Source organism: Plasmodium gallinaceum (assembly GCF_900005855.1).
Source record: "Plasmodium gallinaceum strain 8A genome assembly, contig: PGAL8A_v1_66, whole genome shotgun sequence".
In the NCBI taxonomy this organism is placed as follows: Eukaryota; Apicomplexa; class Aconoidasida; order Haemosporida; family Plasmodiidae; genus Plasmodium; species Plasmodium gallinaceum.
Window position 1 is genome coordinate 276911 of NW_021628226.1, and position 18602 is coordinate 295512.

At 19.0% G+C, this 18602-nt stretch overlaps 2 protein-coding genes across 2 annotated transcripts, besides 10 other annotated features; one reads left to right on the forward strand and one right to left on the reverse strand.

The window, feature by feature from the left end:
* Window positions 1–22: 22 nt before the first annotated feature.
* PGAL8A_00177000 (fam-h protein) lies at window positions 23–844 on the reverse strand (the record flags this gene model as incomplete). The annotated part of the gene is made up of 2 exons (XM_028670093.1): window positions 23–517; window positions 641–844. 2 exons carry the CDS (start codon window positions 842–844, stop codon window positions 23–25), a joined length of 699 nt encoding a protein of 232 aa, XP_028526879.1.
* A 2021-nt stretch (window positions 845–2865) lies between these two features.
* Window positions 2866–3442: a repeat region.
* A 233-nt stretch (window positions 3443–3675) lies between these two features.
* Window positions 3676–6712: a repeat region.
* Window positions 6713–6735: 23 nt separating this feature from the next.
* Window positions 6736–7420: a repeat region.
* Window positions 7419–7867: a repeat region.
* A 667-nt stretch (window positions 7868–8534) lies between these two features.
* Window positions 8535–8944: a repeat region.
* Window positions 8945–8983: 39 nt separating this feature from the next.
* Window positions 8984–10174: a repeat region.
* Window positions 10175–10402: 228 nt separating this feature from the next.
* Window positions 10403–11424: a repeat region.
* Window positions 11425–13076: 1652 nt separating this feature from the next.
* PGAL8A_00177100 (fam-h protein) lies at window positions 13077–13896 on the forward strand (the record flags this gene model as incomplete). The annotated part of the gene is made up of 2 exons (XM_028670094.1): window positions 13077–13280; window positions 13402–13896. 2 exons carry the CDS (start codon window positions 13077–13079, stop codon window positions 13894–13896), a joined length of 699 nt encoding a protein of 232 aa, XP_028526880.1.
* A 524-nt stretch (window positions 13897–14420) lies between these two features.
* Window positions 14421–15126: a repeat region.
* A 1799-nt stretch (window positions 15127–16925) lies between these two features.
* Window positions 16926–17346: a repeat region.
* Window positions 17347–17809: 463 nt separating this feature from the next.
* Window positions 17810–18363: a repeat region.
* Window positions 18364–18602: the final 239 nt, after the last annotated feature.

Genomic DNA, 18602 nt, shown 5'->3' on the forward strand with positions numbered 1-18602 from the left:
TAATTTTGATTACAAAAGCCATCTAACGTTTTTTTTTATATTTTATTACAACTCGTTCGTGTATTAAAATAATTGAAATTATCATAAGAGATAAATTAGTTAATATAGTTAATGAATGAATATTTGATCTATCATAAGGAGTTTTTGGACCAAAGTGAGGACTCTCTGCTGTAATTAATACAGACGAACAAAATGATAAGATAAAGGCAATAGATAAGGAAACAATTTTTAAACAACCTTTACAAAATTGCAAAATTCCCTCACTCGTTTTTACTTTTTCATTATCCTTCATTGTCTCTAGTTCATTTTTTAGTTCTACTTCTATATTCTCTTCCATTTCTCTTTGATCATTCCTTGAATTTAAATCTATTTCTATTGTATCTTTTTCTTTATAACATTTTAATTCTTCACTTATTTGTTCCGTTGTATTTTTACTTTCTGCTAATGATCTTTTAATATCTACATTTATTACGCTTTTTAAATCTCTTTTGTTATTCCACAAACTACAAGAATCACACTAAAATAGGAAAAAAAAAATGGAGCATTTAAAAAAAGATTTTTTATGCTAATAAAGTTTCGGCTTAAAAAAATAGTTATATTGAAAAAATATAAATATCTTTAAATATTTTTACTATCCTACATTATTAAAACACTGTAATATCCAAATTAAAAGGATAAATATAAAAAAATTTATAAGAAAATTTAATATGTTTCTTTTCTCCTTTTTCATGTTTATATTTGAAGTTGACATATATGCAGTAATAAAGTTTTTGTCTAAATGAGAATAGTATCCAGTATATTTATTAATATTAGGGATAAGAAAAATATTATTTTTCTTGTTCATTTTTTTTTTAAATTAATTTATTCTTTTTACATAAAAATAAATTTTTGTTTATTATTTTTTTTTATGTTTTAAAAGAAGAGTCAAGTAAAACAGTTGAATTTAAAAAATTACTTTTAAAATTTTTTTTTTCTTTATATAGATAATAGATTTAAAAAAAAGTTATATATATATATATATATAAGAATTGCATTTATATATTAAGGAAAAAAAAATATCAGAGCAATATATCTTAGAAGATATTATATTTTCATATTGCTTAAAATGTTTATTTATATTATGTTATTAAGAATGCGTATTTATGCATGTATTAATAAGTAATTTTAAAACTTATTATACTTATAATTTTTTTAAGAAATTGCTCAAAAAGAAATTTAATAAATCACCATCTTTACTGATATAAAATTTTATTTTGTATATATATGATTTCTTTTTTTAGTTATTAATTTTTTAATAATTTTTTATATTAAGGTTATATGTGTAAATACAGAATTGAAACCATAATTGGTTTTTCCTTAATTTTTATTGAAATATTATCATTTTTTCTTTTCATAGAATATATGTATGCATGTACCCAAATTTATAATTAGTAATAATTTTTTACTATAATTAAAATATTCTTATATGGTAATATATCTATGTTATCGTTGAAATAAAATTAAAATTATTTTTGACTACATATTTAATATGTATTTCATAGTTTATATCTTATTTACAATTTTTATTTCTAAATTAGAATTATCTCCATTTTTATTATTATTATAAATGCATACATTTCTCTTTTTCTTTTATTTATTTTTTTTCATTTTTTTTCTTTTTTTTTTCTTAGGGATTTTTATGATTATATAATTTCTTTATAAAGACTTTGATACATGCACTAATTTTTAATTTTAATTGTTTTTCTCTACAACTAGTTATTATTTTATTAAACATAATTATATCGTTAAATTACTATGAATAATAAAAATATAATAGAGAATATTCAATACGAATTAAAAAAAAAATGTTATTCTTTATGTTATTAAAATTTATTTATTATTTTATATCTTAAAAATCCATAGAACTATTATAACTATGTTTGCAATTTAATTAATAAGATGATCACTTTTAAATTTTCTGTTTTTCTTTTTTACCATAATCAGAGCTAATATATATACATGCATAATCTTAGGTACATAAATATACATTGAAATAATTAACATTGCTTTTTACATGAATACTATTCTTAATTTAAAATTTTACTCTTTAAATTTCTTCTTTTTTTTTAAAGAAAATAAAAAATTAATATGATTTAAGTTTTTATTTTAAAATAAATAATTAAAATATATATTCAATTATTAATATTAAATACTTAATATAAATATATATTTAACACTTTGTTAATTATATTATAATGTAAAATAATTTTTTTTTTGAATTCATAAAAATCAATTATTTTTAATTATAATTTTAAAATTTTAATTTTTTAATTTTTTTTTTTAAACTTATCATTATTAATTGTACGGATTTATGAATTATCTATTTAATGATTTTTCTAATTTCAAATAAACAAATTAATAGAACATTTGACTCTATTTAATTTACTTTTAATTTAAAATTTTTATTTTTCTTAATCAAGATCAAATGCTAGTCATTGATTAATTTATTTTTTTTAAGTTAATTTAAACGACCTTCTAAAATGAAATCTTTTTAATATTACATTTTAACTTAAAAAAAATATGTACTATATAATAATTTACACATCATTTTTCAAAAAAAAAAAAAGATAAATTAAGTTTTTCTTTAATAATTAAAAAAGAGAAAATAAAAAAGAATATTATCATAATATTTTTTTTTTTTTAGTCAATGCCATATGCAAAAAAAAATATTTGAATAATTTTTTTTTTAATGTAAGTACTTTTTGAGTAACTATTTTAGGGTATGTATTTATGATTGCATACTATTCTGGCGATTCAGTTTGCATAAATACAAAGTTTTTATTCTTTTTGTCTATCTAAATATTATACAAGAGATCTAAAATATTATTTATAGATCATACTCTACCAACATGGGAAAAACAATAACATTATTTTATTTTATTTTCTCTAAGTTTTCTTATAGTTTAGAGCCCTTTTCATATGTTTTTATTTATCTTATTATCTCCATTACAATATAATTAGTGCGGTGTTGTAAAATATCTTTTATAAATATCTGAATGGCTTTTAAGTTTTAATTCACGTATAAATTCAGACTTTCTTTTATAAACTTCAGTAACTTATATCAGAATTCTTAACTTAATTTCACATATTTCTATAGTATTATTATCTAATAATTTAATTTTAGAAAATGAAGTTTTAATCGCTTTATCTCTATAATATATAGGTACAACTATTATTCATCTATTTTTAATTTAGTAATCTTATAAGGTAAAAACCATTAAGGTTTGTGTTGATTATTACCACTAGAATGTTTCAATTGATACCTTTCATAATTAGCTGGTGTGAAATAATATTAACAACATTAATATGGTTAATTGACACTAATGGTATCTTCATCAATCTTTTAAATCCTAATGAACTTATTTCCATATATTGTTTAAATAAATTGTTCTTATATTCAAAATATTTTTAGGAAATAATCTTAAAAAAATAGGACATTGGTTAATAAAAGGATTCATTAACCTTTTTAGTAATAAAAAGGACTAGCTATATGAAGAATACGTAGTTGGTTATGGACACGCGGAAAAAAAAAAAAAAAAAAATTTATTGAATTTTTTTTATATTTTTCTTTTAATAAATGGAGATACGTAAAAAGAAAATATATTTATGTTTTTTTTTTAAATGATTGAATTGGTTAGAGAAAAATTGGTAAAATAAAAATCGGTAGTAAGATTTAGTACCAATAAAAATTAGATCTTAAACAGATAAAAATATTTACACATAAAAGAGTTTAATTTGCATAATATTTATATTTTTAATTTGTGAGAGAAAATTTTATATATATGACAATAAAATTTTCACGTAATTAATATTCATATAATTAATTTGCATTATTACAAATTGTTTATGTTTGTTAATTCAACAGTAATAAATTTAAATTGCTGAACATAACTCATAACAAAGAAATAAATAATTTACAATTAAATAATAATCAATATTCAATAAGGATTTAAATTTTTAATAAGAATAAGGATTTTTATTAAAGTAAATAAATACCTATTTAAATCAAAGAATGCTGAACGAAGTAGATCACATAATTAAGAACCACTCGTTCAAAGAATTTAAAAATATATATAAATATACCAAAATCGTTGAGGCAATCTACATGCTCTTTATTAATTTGTTTGTTCGCTACTCTAGCAAAGTCACCGAACATCCAGTTAATAAACCATATATCTAATATATCAACAAAAGAAACTAGAAATGAGCAAAATTTAAGAGTATTATCAATTAAAGTTTTTTTAATATTCAATAGAAAGAAGGTACAGATATCTAAAAAAGTTGTAATTAGGATGAAGTCTACAAATAAACAGACTCAAACAATATTTGGTATAAAAAAAAATAAACAAACCATTTATTTTAATCAGAGGTATAGTAATGAACAATTAGAATATTCCATTAGAAAGTATAAAGACGATTATATATATAATAAAAGTTAAAAGAGATGAAAAAAAGAATCTGGATGACACTAATCAAGAAATAATTCAAAATTTTATTCATAAAACGGATTTACAGTCTCAAGAAGATAAGAATAAATTAAGAGAGTTATATGAATCTAATTCATTACTTAGGGAAAAAAAGATGAATAGAGTATTAGACAAATATAAAATATCTATTGATGTTCAAGGAAAACCCCAGAGACATAACTTCATCCCTTTGAGCAAAGTGATATTGATTAAAGTTCGTAAAAAAATTCATGAGATGATAGAGATGAATGTTATAAGTAAAGTTCATAATACAAGATAAATTTTACATATAATATTAGTTAGCGTAAAGGATGACAAATGGAAAATTACTGTAGATTGTAAGAATTTAAATAAATATGTATTAGATTATTCATATGTTTTACTTTATGTGAAACAGATATTTCGGATACCTTGTTGTACTAAATGGTTTTCGAAAATATGTTTTAAAAACATATTTTAGAACTTGGTATTAATTTAAAATATTAAACAATACACTGGAATTATACTACCCAAATGTGGAATATTTGTATTTAGTGTATTAGAACTTGGTTTGAAAAATAGAACTATACATTTTCAAAGAATAATGGAAAATATGTTAAGTAATTAATTCGAGGAAATTATGTAATTTTGTATATTAATAGCATCACCATTTTAGCAAAATCTATAGAACACTTTAAAATACTAGGAAATTTATATAGACCACTTATTAATATTTGTTTAGAAATAAGTATAGACAAATGTAAAATCTTTAAGACATCTATAGCATATTAAGGACAGATTATTAATCATAAAGGTATTAAACCTTCATTGGATAAGATAAAAATCAGCATATAGGCAAAATAGCCTAGATATAAGAAACAATTAAGATAATTTCTGAGAGCTGTTAATTATTATAGAAATTATATTTAAATTTTTAAAAATAAATATATAAATTAGTTCCATTATTAATTAAAAGGAAAAAGTTTATTTGTAATGAATAAAATTCTTTGGTTTTTGAAAAAATAAAGGAATAGATTAAAAGAATAACTTATTTATCATTTCCTGAGTCTGGATAATTCTGTTTTGCTGATACATCTAATTATTCTATAAGTGGTTAATAAAAGGCTTCATTAACCTTTTTGGCTATAAAAGGACTAGCTATGTGGAGAATACATAGTTAGTTGTGCTAACTAAAAAAAAAAAAAAAAAAGAAAAAAAAAAAAAATTATTGGAATTTTTTTTTGAGAAATGTTTCTTTCGAAAAAGATAAAGATAAAAATAAAAAAAAAAATAAAAAGATTTAATTTTTTTTTTTTTTGGGAATGAGAGAGATTTTTTTTTACAAAAAAATAATAACGTTTTTTGTAAAGCGTTTAATTTGCATAATATTTATATTTTGAATTTATGAGAGAAAATTTTATACATATGAAGATAAAATTTTCACGTAATTAATATTCATATAATTTATTTGCATTTTTAATAATTGTTTATGTTTGTTAATTCAACAGCAATATAAAATAATTGCTGAATATAACTCATAACAAATAAACTCCTAATTATAATTAATTAATAATTAATGTTAAATAAGTATTCAAATTTTTAATAAAAATAAGGACTTATTTATTAAAATAAATAAATGCCTTTTGAAATAAAAGAATGCTGAAAGAAATAGATTATAATTAAAGATCACCCGTTCAAATTAAATAAAAATGTACATAAGTATACAAAAATCGTAGAGGCATCTTTACATGCTCTTTATTAATTGGTTTTTTCAGTACCATAGTAAAGTCCCCGAACACCCAGTTAATAAATCAATAATAGATGTATTAGTTCAAATAGATGATACTGATTAAACTAAATATATTTGCTATAAATAAAGAAAACTAAATGATGTCCAACGAATATGGAGTGTAATAGAATAATTATTTTCAATAGTTATAGCTTGCAAAGCTTTCGATTATTATATTAAAGAACCAAAGGCATTGATCAAAACTGATTTCAAAGGTCTCATAGTAATGGATTCTATTAACAATAGAAAAATATACAGATGAAAATTGAGGCTATCAGAATTTAATTTGGAAACTGAATACATTGAAGGAATTCATAATAGTTTGGCTATTTGGATAACTAGATCAATAAATGATAAGATTAATTCTCATAACTATATGACTTCATTTTATAATAAATAATTGGAAGATTATCAAAAATTTAATGTCATTTTACCTTTTCAAAAAATGGATCATCATGTGTGTGATTTATTAACTTGGTGTTCCGTGACTTTACTGGAGTACTGAACAAACCAATTAATAAAGAGCATGTAGAGGTGTCTCTACGATTTTGTTGTATTTATATGTATCTTTAATATGCTTTGAATGAGTAACTTTTAACTATGTGCTCTACTTCGTTCAACATTCTTTACTTTAAATAGGCATTTATTTACTTTACTAAAAATACTTATTTTTATTAAAAATTTAAATCCTTATTGAATATTGACTAATAATTAAATGCAACTTAATTATCTCTTTGTTGTAAGTTATATTCAGCAATTTACGTATATTGCTGTTGAATTAGCAAACATAAACAATTATTAAAAATGCAAATAAATTATATGAATATTAATTACATGAAAATTTTATCTTTACATGTATAAAATTTTCTCTCATAAATTCAAAATATAAATATTATGCAAATTAAACGCTTTACAAAAACATTATTATCTTTTGTAAAAAAAATCTCTCTCCTTCCCAAAAAAAAAAAAAATTAAATCTTTTTATTTTTTTTTTTATTTTTATCTTTATCTTTTTCAAAAGAAACATTTCTCAAAAAAAAAATCCAATAATTTTTTTTTTTTTTTTTTTTTGTTAGAACAACTATGTATTCTCCACATAGCTAGTCCTTTTATAGCCAAAAAGGTTAATGAAGCCTTTTATTAACCAGTGTGAGAAGAAAAGAATAATTTTACAGATATGTAAAATAGAGGAATGGTTTTCTTATTCATCATAAAACAGAATGGCTATATATACCATTAAAATGTAGAATTTATTTGATGTACTGGTTTCATAGTAGTAAGCTTTACGGATATTGCGGAGTGAATAAAACTTTAAAGAAAATTCAGAGATATTTTTGGTGACCTAATATTAGTTGAGATATCAAAGAATAAGTTATAAATTATTTAGTTTGTCAGGTAAAGCGTATTAGAGAGTTTTAATCTAATAATAATAAGGTACTATCAAAATTTAATGCATTTTATATGGTTTCGTTAGATATTATTGCACTCAAAACATGGAAAAGTGAAGGATATTTTATATAAATGATGATAGATCATTACTAATTGTTCATGTTAATTAGTTTTATTACAAGATCACCTACTGATACCAATGCAAATTTTTATGGTGAAATAATCGGATTCATGTAATTGGATATCTTATCTATAAATAATATTATAAACTTCTTTTGTACAATATTTAGATAAATAAGTAGAATAATAACATTTTATTTTGTTCATTCTTAATCGTGAGATCAAAGTGCAATTATAAATGCATATAATAAAATAATTACTCAAAACATATGTACACAAAAAAAAAAAATATACCTTCACTAAAAGTAAGCACATTAAAAAAATAAATAAATAATAATTTTTTTTTATGAGTATATATTTACAATTACAAAAAAAAAAAAAAATATCGTATATACGTTTTTTTTTGGAATATAAAACTGACTTAAAAATATTATGGTAATTTTTTTTTTATTATTAAAAAAAAATTTTCTTTTCTTTTGATGATGATGTATGGATTTCTATGGAATATATATTTTTCTTTTAAGTTAAAATGTAATATTATGGAAACTATACTTCGAAATGCTGTGTAAACTAACATAAAGGAAAAATAATTAACAAATAAGTGGTATTTGATATTTATCAATAAAAATAATGGTTTTAAAATTAAAATTTTAATTAAAATAAATTTAATTAGTTATAGTTTATTCTACATAATCTTTATTAATTTGTTAGTTGGATACTAGAAAAATCATTGAACAACCAATTAATAAATTTTTATATGAAGAAAAATATATATATATTGAAAAAATAGTTAAAATTCAGTATGGGCACACATTAATACACCTCTCAGAATCATAGGAAAAACACATTATTTTACTATGATCAGAATTGATTATGCAAGTCTTAATTTTTTAAGATTATTTCCTAAAAATATTCTGAATATGATAACAATTTATTTAAAAAATATATGGAAATAAGTGCATTTGGATTTAAAAGATTGATGAAGATACCATTAGTGTCAACTAACCATATTAATTTTGTTAATATTATTTCACACAAGTTGATTATGAAAGGTATCAAGTGAAACATTATAGTGGTAATATTCAACACACACCTAAATGGTTTTTACCATATAAGGTTACTAAAATTAAAAATGGAAGATTAATATTTGTACCTATATATTTGTTTTATTAACTAGGTGTTCGACAACTTTTCTAGAGTATTGATTTATTAACTGGGTGTTCGGTGACTTTACTAGAGTACTGAACAAATTAATAAAGAGCATGTAGAGATGCCTCTACGATTTTTTTGTATTTATATATATTTTTATATGCTTTGAACGAGTGATTCTAAATTATGTGTTCTACTTCGTTCAGCATAATTTTATTTCAATCGGCATTTATTTACTTTAATAAAAATCTTTATTTTTATTAAAAATTTAAATCCTTATAGAATATCGACTATTAATTAAAGGTGAATTACTTATTTCTTTGTTATGAGTTATGTTCAGCAATTTAAATATATTACTGTTGAATTAACAAACAATAACAATTAGTGAAAATACCAATTAATTATATAAACATTAATTACGTAAAAATTTTATTATTGTATATATAAAATTTTCTCTTACAAAATTAATTAAATCACACTATGTAAAAAAAAAAAATCTTTTTTTTTTTTTTTTTCTTTTTATCTCATTTTTATTGGTAACAAATCTTTTTCCAATTAATTTTTTTTAACCAATTTTTCTTCCTGACGTTTTTTTTTTTATAAAAATACAAACAAAAAAAAAATTGATAATTTTTTTTTATTTGCGTATGCATGACAAACTACACATTTGATTTATTAACTGGGTGTTCGGGGACTTTACTATAAAACTGAACAAACCAATTAATAAAGAGCATGTAGAGATGTCTCTACTATTTTTGTATATTTATATATATTTTTATTTGCTTTGAACGAGTGATCTTTAATTATAATCTACTTCGTTAAGCATTCTTTTATATCAATAAATATTTGTTTACTTTAATAAAAATCCTTATTTTTATTAAAAATTTGAATACTTATTTAACATTAATTATTAATTAATTATAATTACTAGTTTATTTGTTATGAGTTATATTCAGCAATTATTTTATATTGCTGTCGAATTAACAAACATAAACAATTATTAACAAAAACAAAATAAATTATATAAATATTAATTACATGAAAATTTTATTGTTATATGTATAAAATTTCCTTTTACAAAATTCATCATAAAAATATTTCCTTTCATTCCTCACTTCAACCAAAAAAAAAAAAAAATCTTTTTCTTTTTTTTTTTTTATTTTTTTTTATTTTTATATTTTAAAAAGTTGATTTTTTTTTAATCAATTTTTTTCCTGACTATTTTTACATTTTTTTTATCAAACATTTTTTTCCTGACAGTCTTTGTACTTTCTTTTTAGAAAGTACAAACAAAAAAAATCATCAATTTTTTTTTATTTTTGTGTGTATATGCATGACCAACTTCGTATACTTCATTTAACTAGTCCTTTTATTTTCCAAAAAGGTTAATGAAGACTTTTATTAATCAATATTATTCATATAACTATTCCTTTTATTTTCCAAAAAAATTAATAAAGTCTTTTATTAACCAATATTATAGATATAAAAGGATTCAAGTTTCATTTTCTAAAATTAAAATATTAGCTAATAAAACTAGAGAAATATATGAAATTAAGTTAAGAACTTTGATATAAGTTTCTGAAAATAATAAAAGAAAGTCTGAATTTATACGTGAATTAAAACTTAAAAATTATTTTGATATTTATAAAAGATATTTTACAACATCGTACTAATTATATTGTAATGGATATAATAAGATAAATAAAAAGATATAAAAAGGGCTCGAAACTATTAGAAAACTTATAATTAAATAAAATAATGTTATTGTTTTTCCCATGTTGGTAATGTATGATATTGGTTAATAAAAGGCTTTATTAACCTTTTTGGAAAATAAAATGATTAGTTAAATGAATAATACGAAGTTGATCATGCACACACAGAAAAAAAAAAAATTGATGATTTTTTTTTGTTTGTTCTTTTTTTAAAAAAAAAGTACAAAGACTGTCAGGAAAAATTTTGATAAAAAAAAATGCAATGACCGTCAGGAAAAAAATTTGATAAAAAAAAAAATAAATATAAAAAAAAAAAAAAAAAAGAATTTTTTTTTTTAGAGAATGAAATATGTTTTTGTGAAGAATTTTGTAAAAGAAAATTTTATACATATAACAATAAAATTTTCATGTAATTAATATTTATATAATATTTTGTATTTGTCAATAATTGTTTATGTTTGCTAATTAAACAACAATATATATTAATTGCTGAATGTAACTCATAATAAAAAAGCTAGTAATTTACAATTAATTAATGATTAATGTTCAATAAGGATTTAAATTTTTAATAAAAATAAGGATTTTTATTAAAGTAAATAAATTCCTATTGAAATTAAAGAATGCTGAACGAAGTAGATTACATAGTTAAGGATCACTCATTCTAAGCATTTAAAAATATATATAAATACATCAAAACCGTAGAGGCAACTCTACATTCTTTTTATTATTTTTTTTTGTTAAGTATCCTAACAAAGCCACCGAACACCCAGTTAATAAAACAGATCTATAAATAGTATTATAGACATCTTATATAATATTTAGATAGACAAAAAGAATAAAAACATTATATTTTATGCAAACTGAATCGCCAGAATAGTATGCAAATATAAATACATACCCTAAATAGTTACTCAAAAAGTACGTATATTAAAAAAAAAAAATTATGCAAATATTTTTTTTTGCATATGGCATTTACTAAAAAAAAAAAAAATATTAATGATAACATTCTTTTTTATTTTCTCCTTTTTAATTATTAAAGAAAAACTTAATTTATCTTTTTTTTTTTTTTGAAAAATGATGTGTAAATTATTATATAGTACATATTTTTTTTAAGTTAAAATGTAATATTAAAAAGATTTCATTTTAGAATGTCGTTTAAATTTATTTAAAAAAAATGAATTAACGAATGACTAGCATTTTATCTTGATTAAGAAAAATAAAAATTTTAAATTAAAAGTAAATTAAGTAGTGTCACATGCTCTATTAATTTGTTTATTTGAAATTAGAAAAATCATTGAATAGATAATTAATAAATTAGTACAATTAATATTGATAAGTTTAAAAAAAAAAATTAAAAAATTAAAATTTAAAATTATAATTAAAAATAATTAATTTTTATGAATTCAAAAAAAAAATTATTTTATATTAAAAGATAATTAATTAATGAAGTGTTAAATATATATTTATATTAGTATTTAATATTATTAATTGAATAAATATTTTAATTATTTATTTTAAAATAAAAACTTAAATTATATTAATTTTTTATTTTCTTTAAAAAAAAAGAAGAAATTTAAATAGTAAAATTCTAAATTAAGAATAGTATTCATGTAAAAAGCAATGTTAATGATTTCAGTGTATATTTATGTACCTAAGATTATGCATGTACATATATTAGCTCTGATTATGGTAAAAAAGAAAAATAGAAAATTTAAAAGTGATCATCTTATTACTTAATTTACAAATATAGTTAAAATAATTCTATGGATTTTTAAGATATAAAATAATAAATAAATTTTAATAACATAAATAATAACATTTTTTTTTTAATTCGCATTGAATATTCTCTATTATATTTCTATTATTCATAGTAATTTAACGATATAATTATGCGTAATGAAATAATAACTAGTTGTAGAAAGAAACATAATTAAAATTAAAATTTTGTGCATGTATCAATGCCTTTATGAAGAAATTATTAAAAAATTAATAACTAAAAAAAGAAATCATATTTATACAAAATAAAATTTCATATCAATAAAGATGGTGATTTATTAAATTTCTTTTTGAGCAATTTCTTAAAAAAATTATAAGTATAATAAGTTTTAAAATTACTTATTAATACATGCATAAATACGCATTCTTAATAACATAATATAAATGAACATTTTAAGCAATATGAAAAGATAATATCTTTTAAGATATATTGCTCTGATATTTTTTTTTCCTTAATATATTAAAGTAATTCTTATATATATATATATATATTTTTTAATTTTTTTTAAATCTATTCTCTATATAAAGAAAAAAAAAATTTAAAAAGTAATTTTTTAAATACAAATGTTTTACTTGACTCATTTTTTAAAATATAAAAAAAAATAATAAACAAAAAAATATTTTTATATAAAAAGAATAAATTGTTTTAAAAAAAAAATGAACAAGAAAAATAATATTTTTCTTATCCCTAATATTAATAAATATACTGGATACTATTCTCATTTAGACAAAAACTTTATCACTACATATATGTCTACTTCAAATATAAACATGAAAAAGGAGAAAAGAAATGTATTAAATTTTCTTATAAATTTTTTTATATTTATCCTTTTAATTTGGATATTACAATGTTTTAATAATGTAGGATAGTAAAAATATTTAAAGATATTTATATTTTTTAATTATTACTATTTAAGTCAAAACTTTATTAGTATAAAAAATCTTTTTTTAAATGCTCCATTTTTTTTTTTTTCTATTTTAGTGTGATTCTTGTAGTTTGTGGAATAACAAAAGAGATTTAAAAAGCGCAATAAATGTAGATATTAAAAGATCATTAGCAGAAAGTAAAAATACAACGGAACAAATAAGTGAAGAATTAAAATGTTATAAAGAAAAAGATACAATAGAAATAGATTTAAATTCAAGGAATGATCAAAGAGAAATGGAAGAGAATATAGAAGTAGAACTAAAAAATGAACTAGAGACAATGAAGGATAATGAAAAAGTAAAAAGGAGTGAGGGAATTTTGCAATTTTGTAAAGGATGTTTAAAAATTGTTTCCTTATCTATTGCTCTTATCTTATCATTTGGTTCGTCTGTATTAATTACAGCAGAAAGACATCAATCTCGTCTAAATAAAACTTATGATAGTGCAAATACTCATCCTTTAACTATATTAACTAATTTATCTCTTATGATAATTTCAATTATTTTAATACACGAACAAGTTGTAATAAAATATAAAAAAAAACGTTAGATGGCTTTTGTAATCAAAATTATTATATACTAAAAAAAAATATATAGGTAGTTAAAAGTTTCCTAAATGTTACTATAACTTCTATTTGTTAACCGCCTATGCAATAACGTTTAAAAAGTACTAAGCATACAATAAAAAGCAAGTAGAGTAATCTTTACAAATTTCTTTTATTATAGATATATTTTTATATTGAATGCGTGAATTTTATAAATTGCACTATCTAACATGAAGTGAATAATCTGTTTCATGAAACATTTATAACATTTTAAATAAAAGAATTTAACTTAAGTATTTTTATTATTTTTAATACAATAATTATTCTATAATAGTCATTTACTAAATTTAAAAAAAATTCTTATTATTTTTGTTGTTACTTAAATAGTCGTTATAGAGAATTTTTTATTAAATTAAGCAAAATTTTTTCTTACATATATATCAGTTAACCTTCATTTTCCAATAACTTATAATTTTTCACAAATACAAATTCTCCCTATTTGATTTATTAAACAGACATTTGGTAACTTTGGTATGGTAATGGTTAATAAAAAGAATTTTTAACATTTTTGAGAGTGCAAATAAGTAGCTATATGGAAAATACATACTTAGCCATGCAAATTCTAGATAAAAAAAAAATATTGATTAATTTTAATTTTTTTCTTTTTATAACATCAAATATGTAAATAAAATATATTTATTTTTTTTTTAAAACAGGTGAAAGGATCAAAAAAAAAGAGAATAATGATAAAAAATATATTAGAAGTATTTTTTTTTTTTTGACAAAAGAGTTTCTTTTGTATTGAATTTATATTTTGAATTTTTAAGAGAAAGTTTTATATGAATAATAATAAAATTTTAATGTGTGTACTATTTACATAATTTAATTTGTATATTATTAATTGTGTACATTTGTTAATTTGAACACAATATATTTAAGTGTTAAACATTATTCGTAACATTATAATTAAAAACGTATAAATATAAATAAATAATTAACGAGGATTTATTTATTTAAAAGAATAATGCAATTCTTATTAAATTAAATAAATCCCTCCTAAAAACTAATAAATTCTAAAAAAGTAGATTACATATAGTTTATTTTTATATAACATTATAAATTATTCATAAATTCACTAAATTGTAGAGGCAACTCTACATACTCTCTATTAATTTGTTTTTTTAGTACACTAGAAAAATCACTAAACAAGCAATTAATAAAGTAGGTAATGAACAAAAAAATTATTAAAAAACATATATGATAATCTGGAGTATTCTTATTTATAGTAAAAGCACCTTTGTTTTAAATAATCAAATTTTATATAGTTATATTGTATAATTGGTTTATAATAATATTGACCTATTTTCAACAATATTTAAATGAATAAAATGACTCAAAACATTTTTATTTGTATACGCTAAAATAAAGGCTAAACATGCATACACAAATATGTGCACTAAAAAATAAGGTAACAACAAATATGTACATTAAAAAAAATAATTGTACTAAAAACATATTAAAAAAAAAAAATACGTTCTCCAAAAGTCCACTAGAAAAAAATGTATACATATTTTATTGTTTTTTTTTCTGTACATGACTCTGAATTAAAAATTTTATGATTTTTTTTTTTTTGGAGTTATGTGGAGTATTTTTTTTTATGAAATATTAAAAATATAATGTTAAAAAATACATTTGTAGACTATACTGTAAATTAAGAAAAATAATAATTGGATTATTGGTTAATAAAAGGTATTATTAACATTTCTGATTATAAAAGTAATAGCTGTGTGGAAAATAAATAATTACTTATGCAAACGATAGATAAAAAAAAAAAAAAAAAAGGTAATTTTTTTGTTTTCTCTTGTAAATCTTGAAATATATAAAAAAAATATATTTAGTTTTTTTGGTCAAAAAATTAAAAAGAAAAATGGTTGGTAAAAAATGTTTCTTGTAGTATATTTTTTTTTTAATTTATATAAGAAAATTTGATATTAACTATAATAAATTTTTCGTTTTTTGTCTTATTTATATAATTTATTTTGTATTTTCTTAATTTTAGAGAAGTGAATTTGAATTATTAATGATTGCTTACAACATTATAAATAAAATATATGCAATTAAAATCGACAATTAATGAGGACATAAATTTTTAATAAAAAAGAGATTTTTACTAAAGTGAATATAAACTTTTTGAAAATAACAAGTGCTCAGTGAAGTATGCCATATATATAAAGCATTTTACTGCTTTATAGTATTAAATTATGCATAAATTCATTAAATTAGTAAAGAAAACTCTATATTCTCTTTATTAATCTTTTTGCTCAACACTATAGCAAATTGATTAAATAAATGATTAATAAATCATTAATGTAATTAAAATTATATATCAATTAACAAAAGTAAATAATTCGCTTGATATTTTATTTTAATAGAAATAAAATAATTTTCCTTTACATGTTTTTTATTAATTTGTTCAATGCTAGAGAAGTAAATGAATAGGAACTTAATAAATTAATAATATAAAATAAATCATTTATTTTATTGGTTGATAAAAGGTATTATTAACCATTTCTAGAATAAGAAGCAGTAGTTATATGGAATGTAAATAGTTAGCCATGTTATTTATTAATTGCATATTTAATGAATTTTCTAATATTGAACAAACAAATTAATAAAGAATACATAGAGCAAATTCTACTTAATTTAATTTTTGTTAATTAAAATTTTAATCTAAAAATCTTTATTTTTGCTAATTAGCATCAAATATTGCTTATCAGTTTATTATTTTTTTTTTAAGTTAATTTACACAACACTTTAAAATGTAATTTCTTTGATATTACATTTTATGTTAAAAAAAAATATACATAGAAATCCATACATCATCATAAAAAAAAAAAAAAAAAATTTTTTTTAACAGTTAAAAAAAAGAAAATAATAAAAAATTTATTACTATAATATTTTTTTTTTTTAATTGTAAATATACACAAAAAAAAAGAAAATCATTATTTATTTATTTTTTTTTTTACGGTACTAATTTATTAATTACATATTAAATGACTTTATTAAATCATCGAACAAGTAGATTAGTAAAGAGAATGTATAGTTGTCTTTATTAATTTAATGAACTTATGTATAATTGTAATTCTATGAACTAGTAAACTGTTTATATATATAAACTTTTTTTTTGAGCATTTAATGTTTTAAGAGGAATTTATTTATTTTAATAAAAAATTTATATTTTTACTAAATATTTATATCCTCATTAATTACATATTTTAATTACATATATTTTATTTATAATTGTATGAGTAACGTTTAGCAATTCACATCCATTTCTCTCAAATCAATAAATATAAAGAATTAGTATAGCATAAAAATAAATTATATAAATACTACAAAAGACAAAAATTTTATTATCTTTAATAAAAAATTTCTTATATAAATTTAAACAAAATATGCTACAAGAAACTCATTAGTCAACAACTCTTTATACCATTTTTTAACCATTTTTTAAATCGTTCAAATAAAAAAAAGGTAATTTTTTTTTATGTATTTTAAAATCACTAAAGGAAAATAGAAAAAATTAACTTTTACATATAACTACTACTTTTTATCCTCAAAAAGGCTAATAATAATTTTGATAAACCAAGTACTCACTTTTAGTTAGTGTATATATATTTTTTTTTTAGTGTATATGCTCTTTTAATAACTATTTTAGTGTACTCATTTATGATTGCATATTGCCCCTTGGTTAATAAAAGGCTTTATTAACCTTTTTGGAAAATAAAAGGACTAGTTAAATGTAGAATACGAAATTGGTCATTCATACACACAAAAAAAAAAATATTGATGATTTTTTTTTGTTTGTACTTTTTTTAAAAAAAAAATACAAAAACTGTAGGGAAAAATTCTTGATAAAAAAAAAAAAATGCAAAGATCGTCAGGAAAAAAATTGATTAAAAAATAAATTTTTTAAAATATTTGTTACTAATAAATAAATAAAAAGAAAAAAAAAAAGGATTTTTTTTTTTGTAATGAAAGATTATTTTAATGAATTTTGTAAGAAAAAAAATTATACATAAAACAATAAAATTTTGATGTAATTAATATTTATATAATTTTTTTTATTGTCACTAATTGTTTATGTTTGTTACTTCAACAGCCATATATATATTAATTGCTGAATGTAACTCATAATAAATAAACTAGTAATTTACAATTAATTAATAATCAATGTTCAATAAGGATTTAAATTTTTAATAAAAATAAGGATTTTTATTAAAGTAAATAAATGTCTATTGAAATTAAAGAATGCTGAACGAAATAGATTACGTAATTAAGAATCACTCGTTCAAAGAATATAAAAGTATATATATATACACCAAAATCGTAGAGGAAACTCAACATACTCTTTATTAATTTGTTTGTTCAGTACTCTAGCAAAGTCACCTAACATCCAGTTAATAAATCAACCATCTGTTGTTATACAGTTAAATATTCATTATTATAATTATGAAGTAATTATTGCTTCTTTTTGATAATTTTAATATCTTTTAAAACTAATTAATTAATGAAAAAAAAGCTATTTTTTTAAATGTTTATAGTATTGAATTACCTATTATATTTGTAATAAATTTCTGTTATGCAATATATTAATTAATAAATATTATACAAAAAAAAAAAAAAAAAAAAAAAAAAAAAAAAAAAAAAA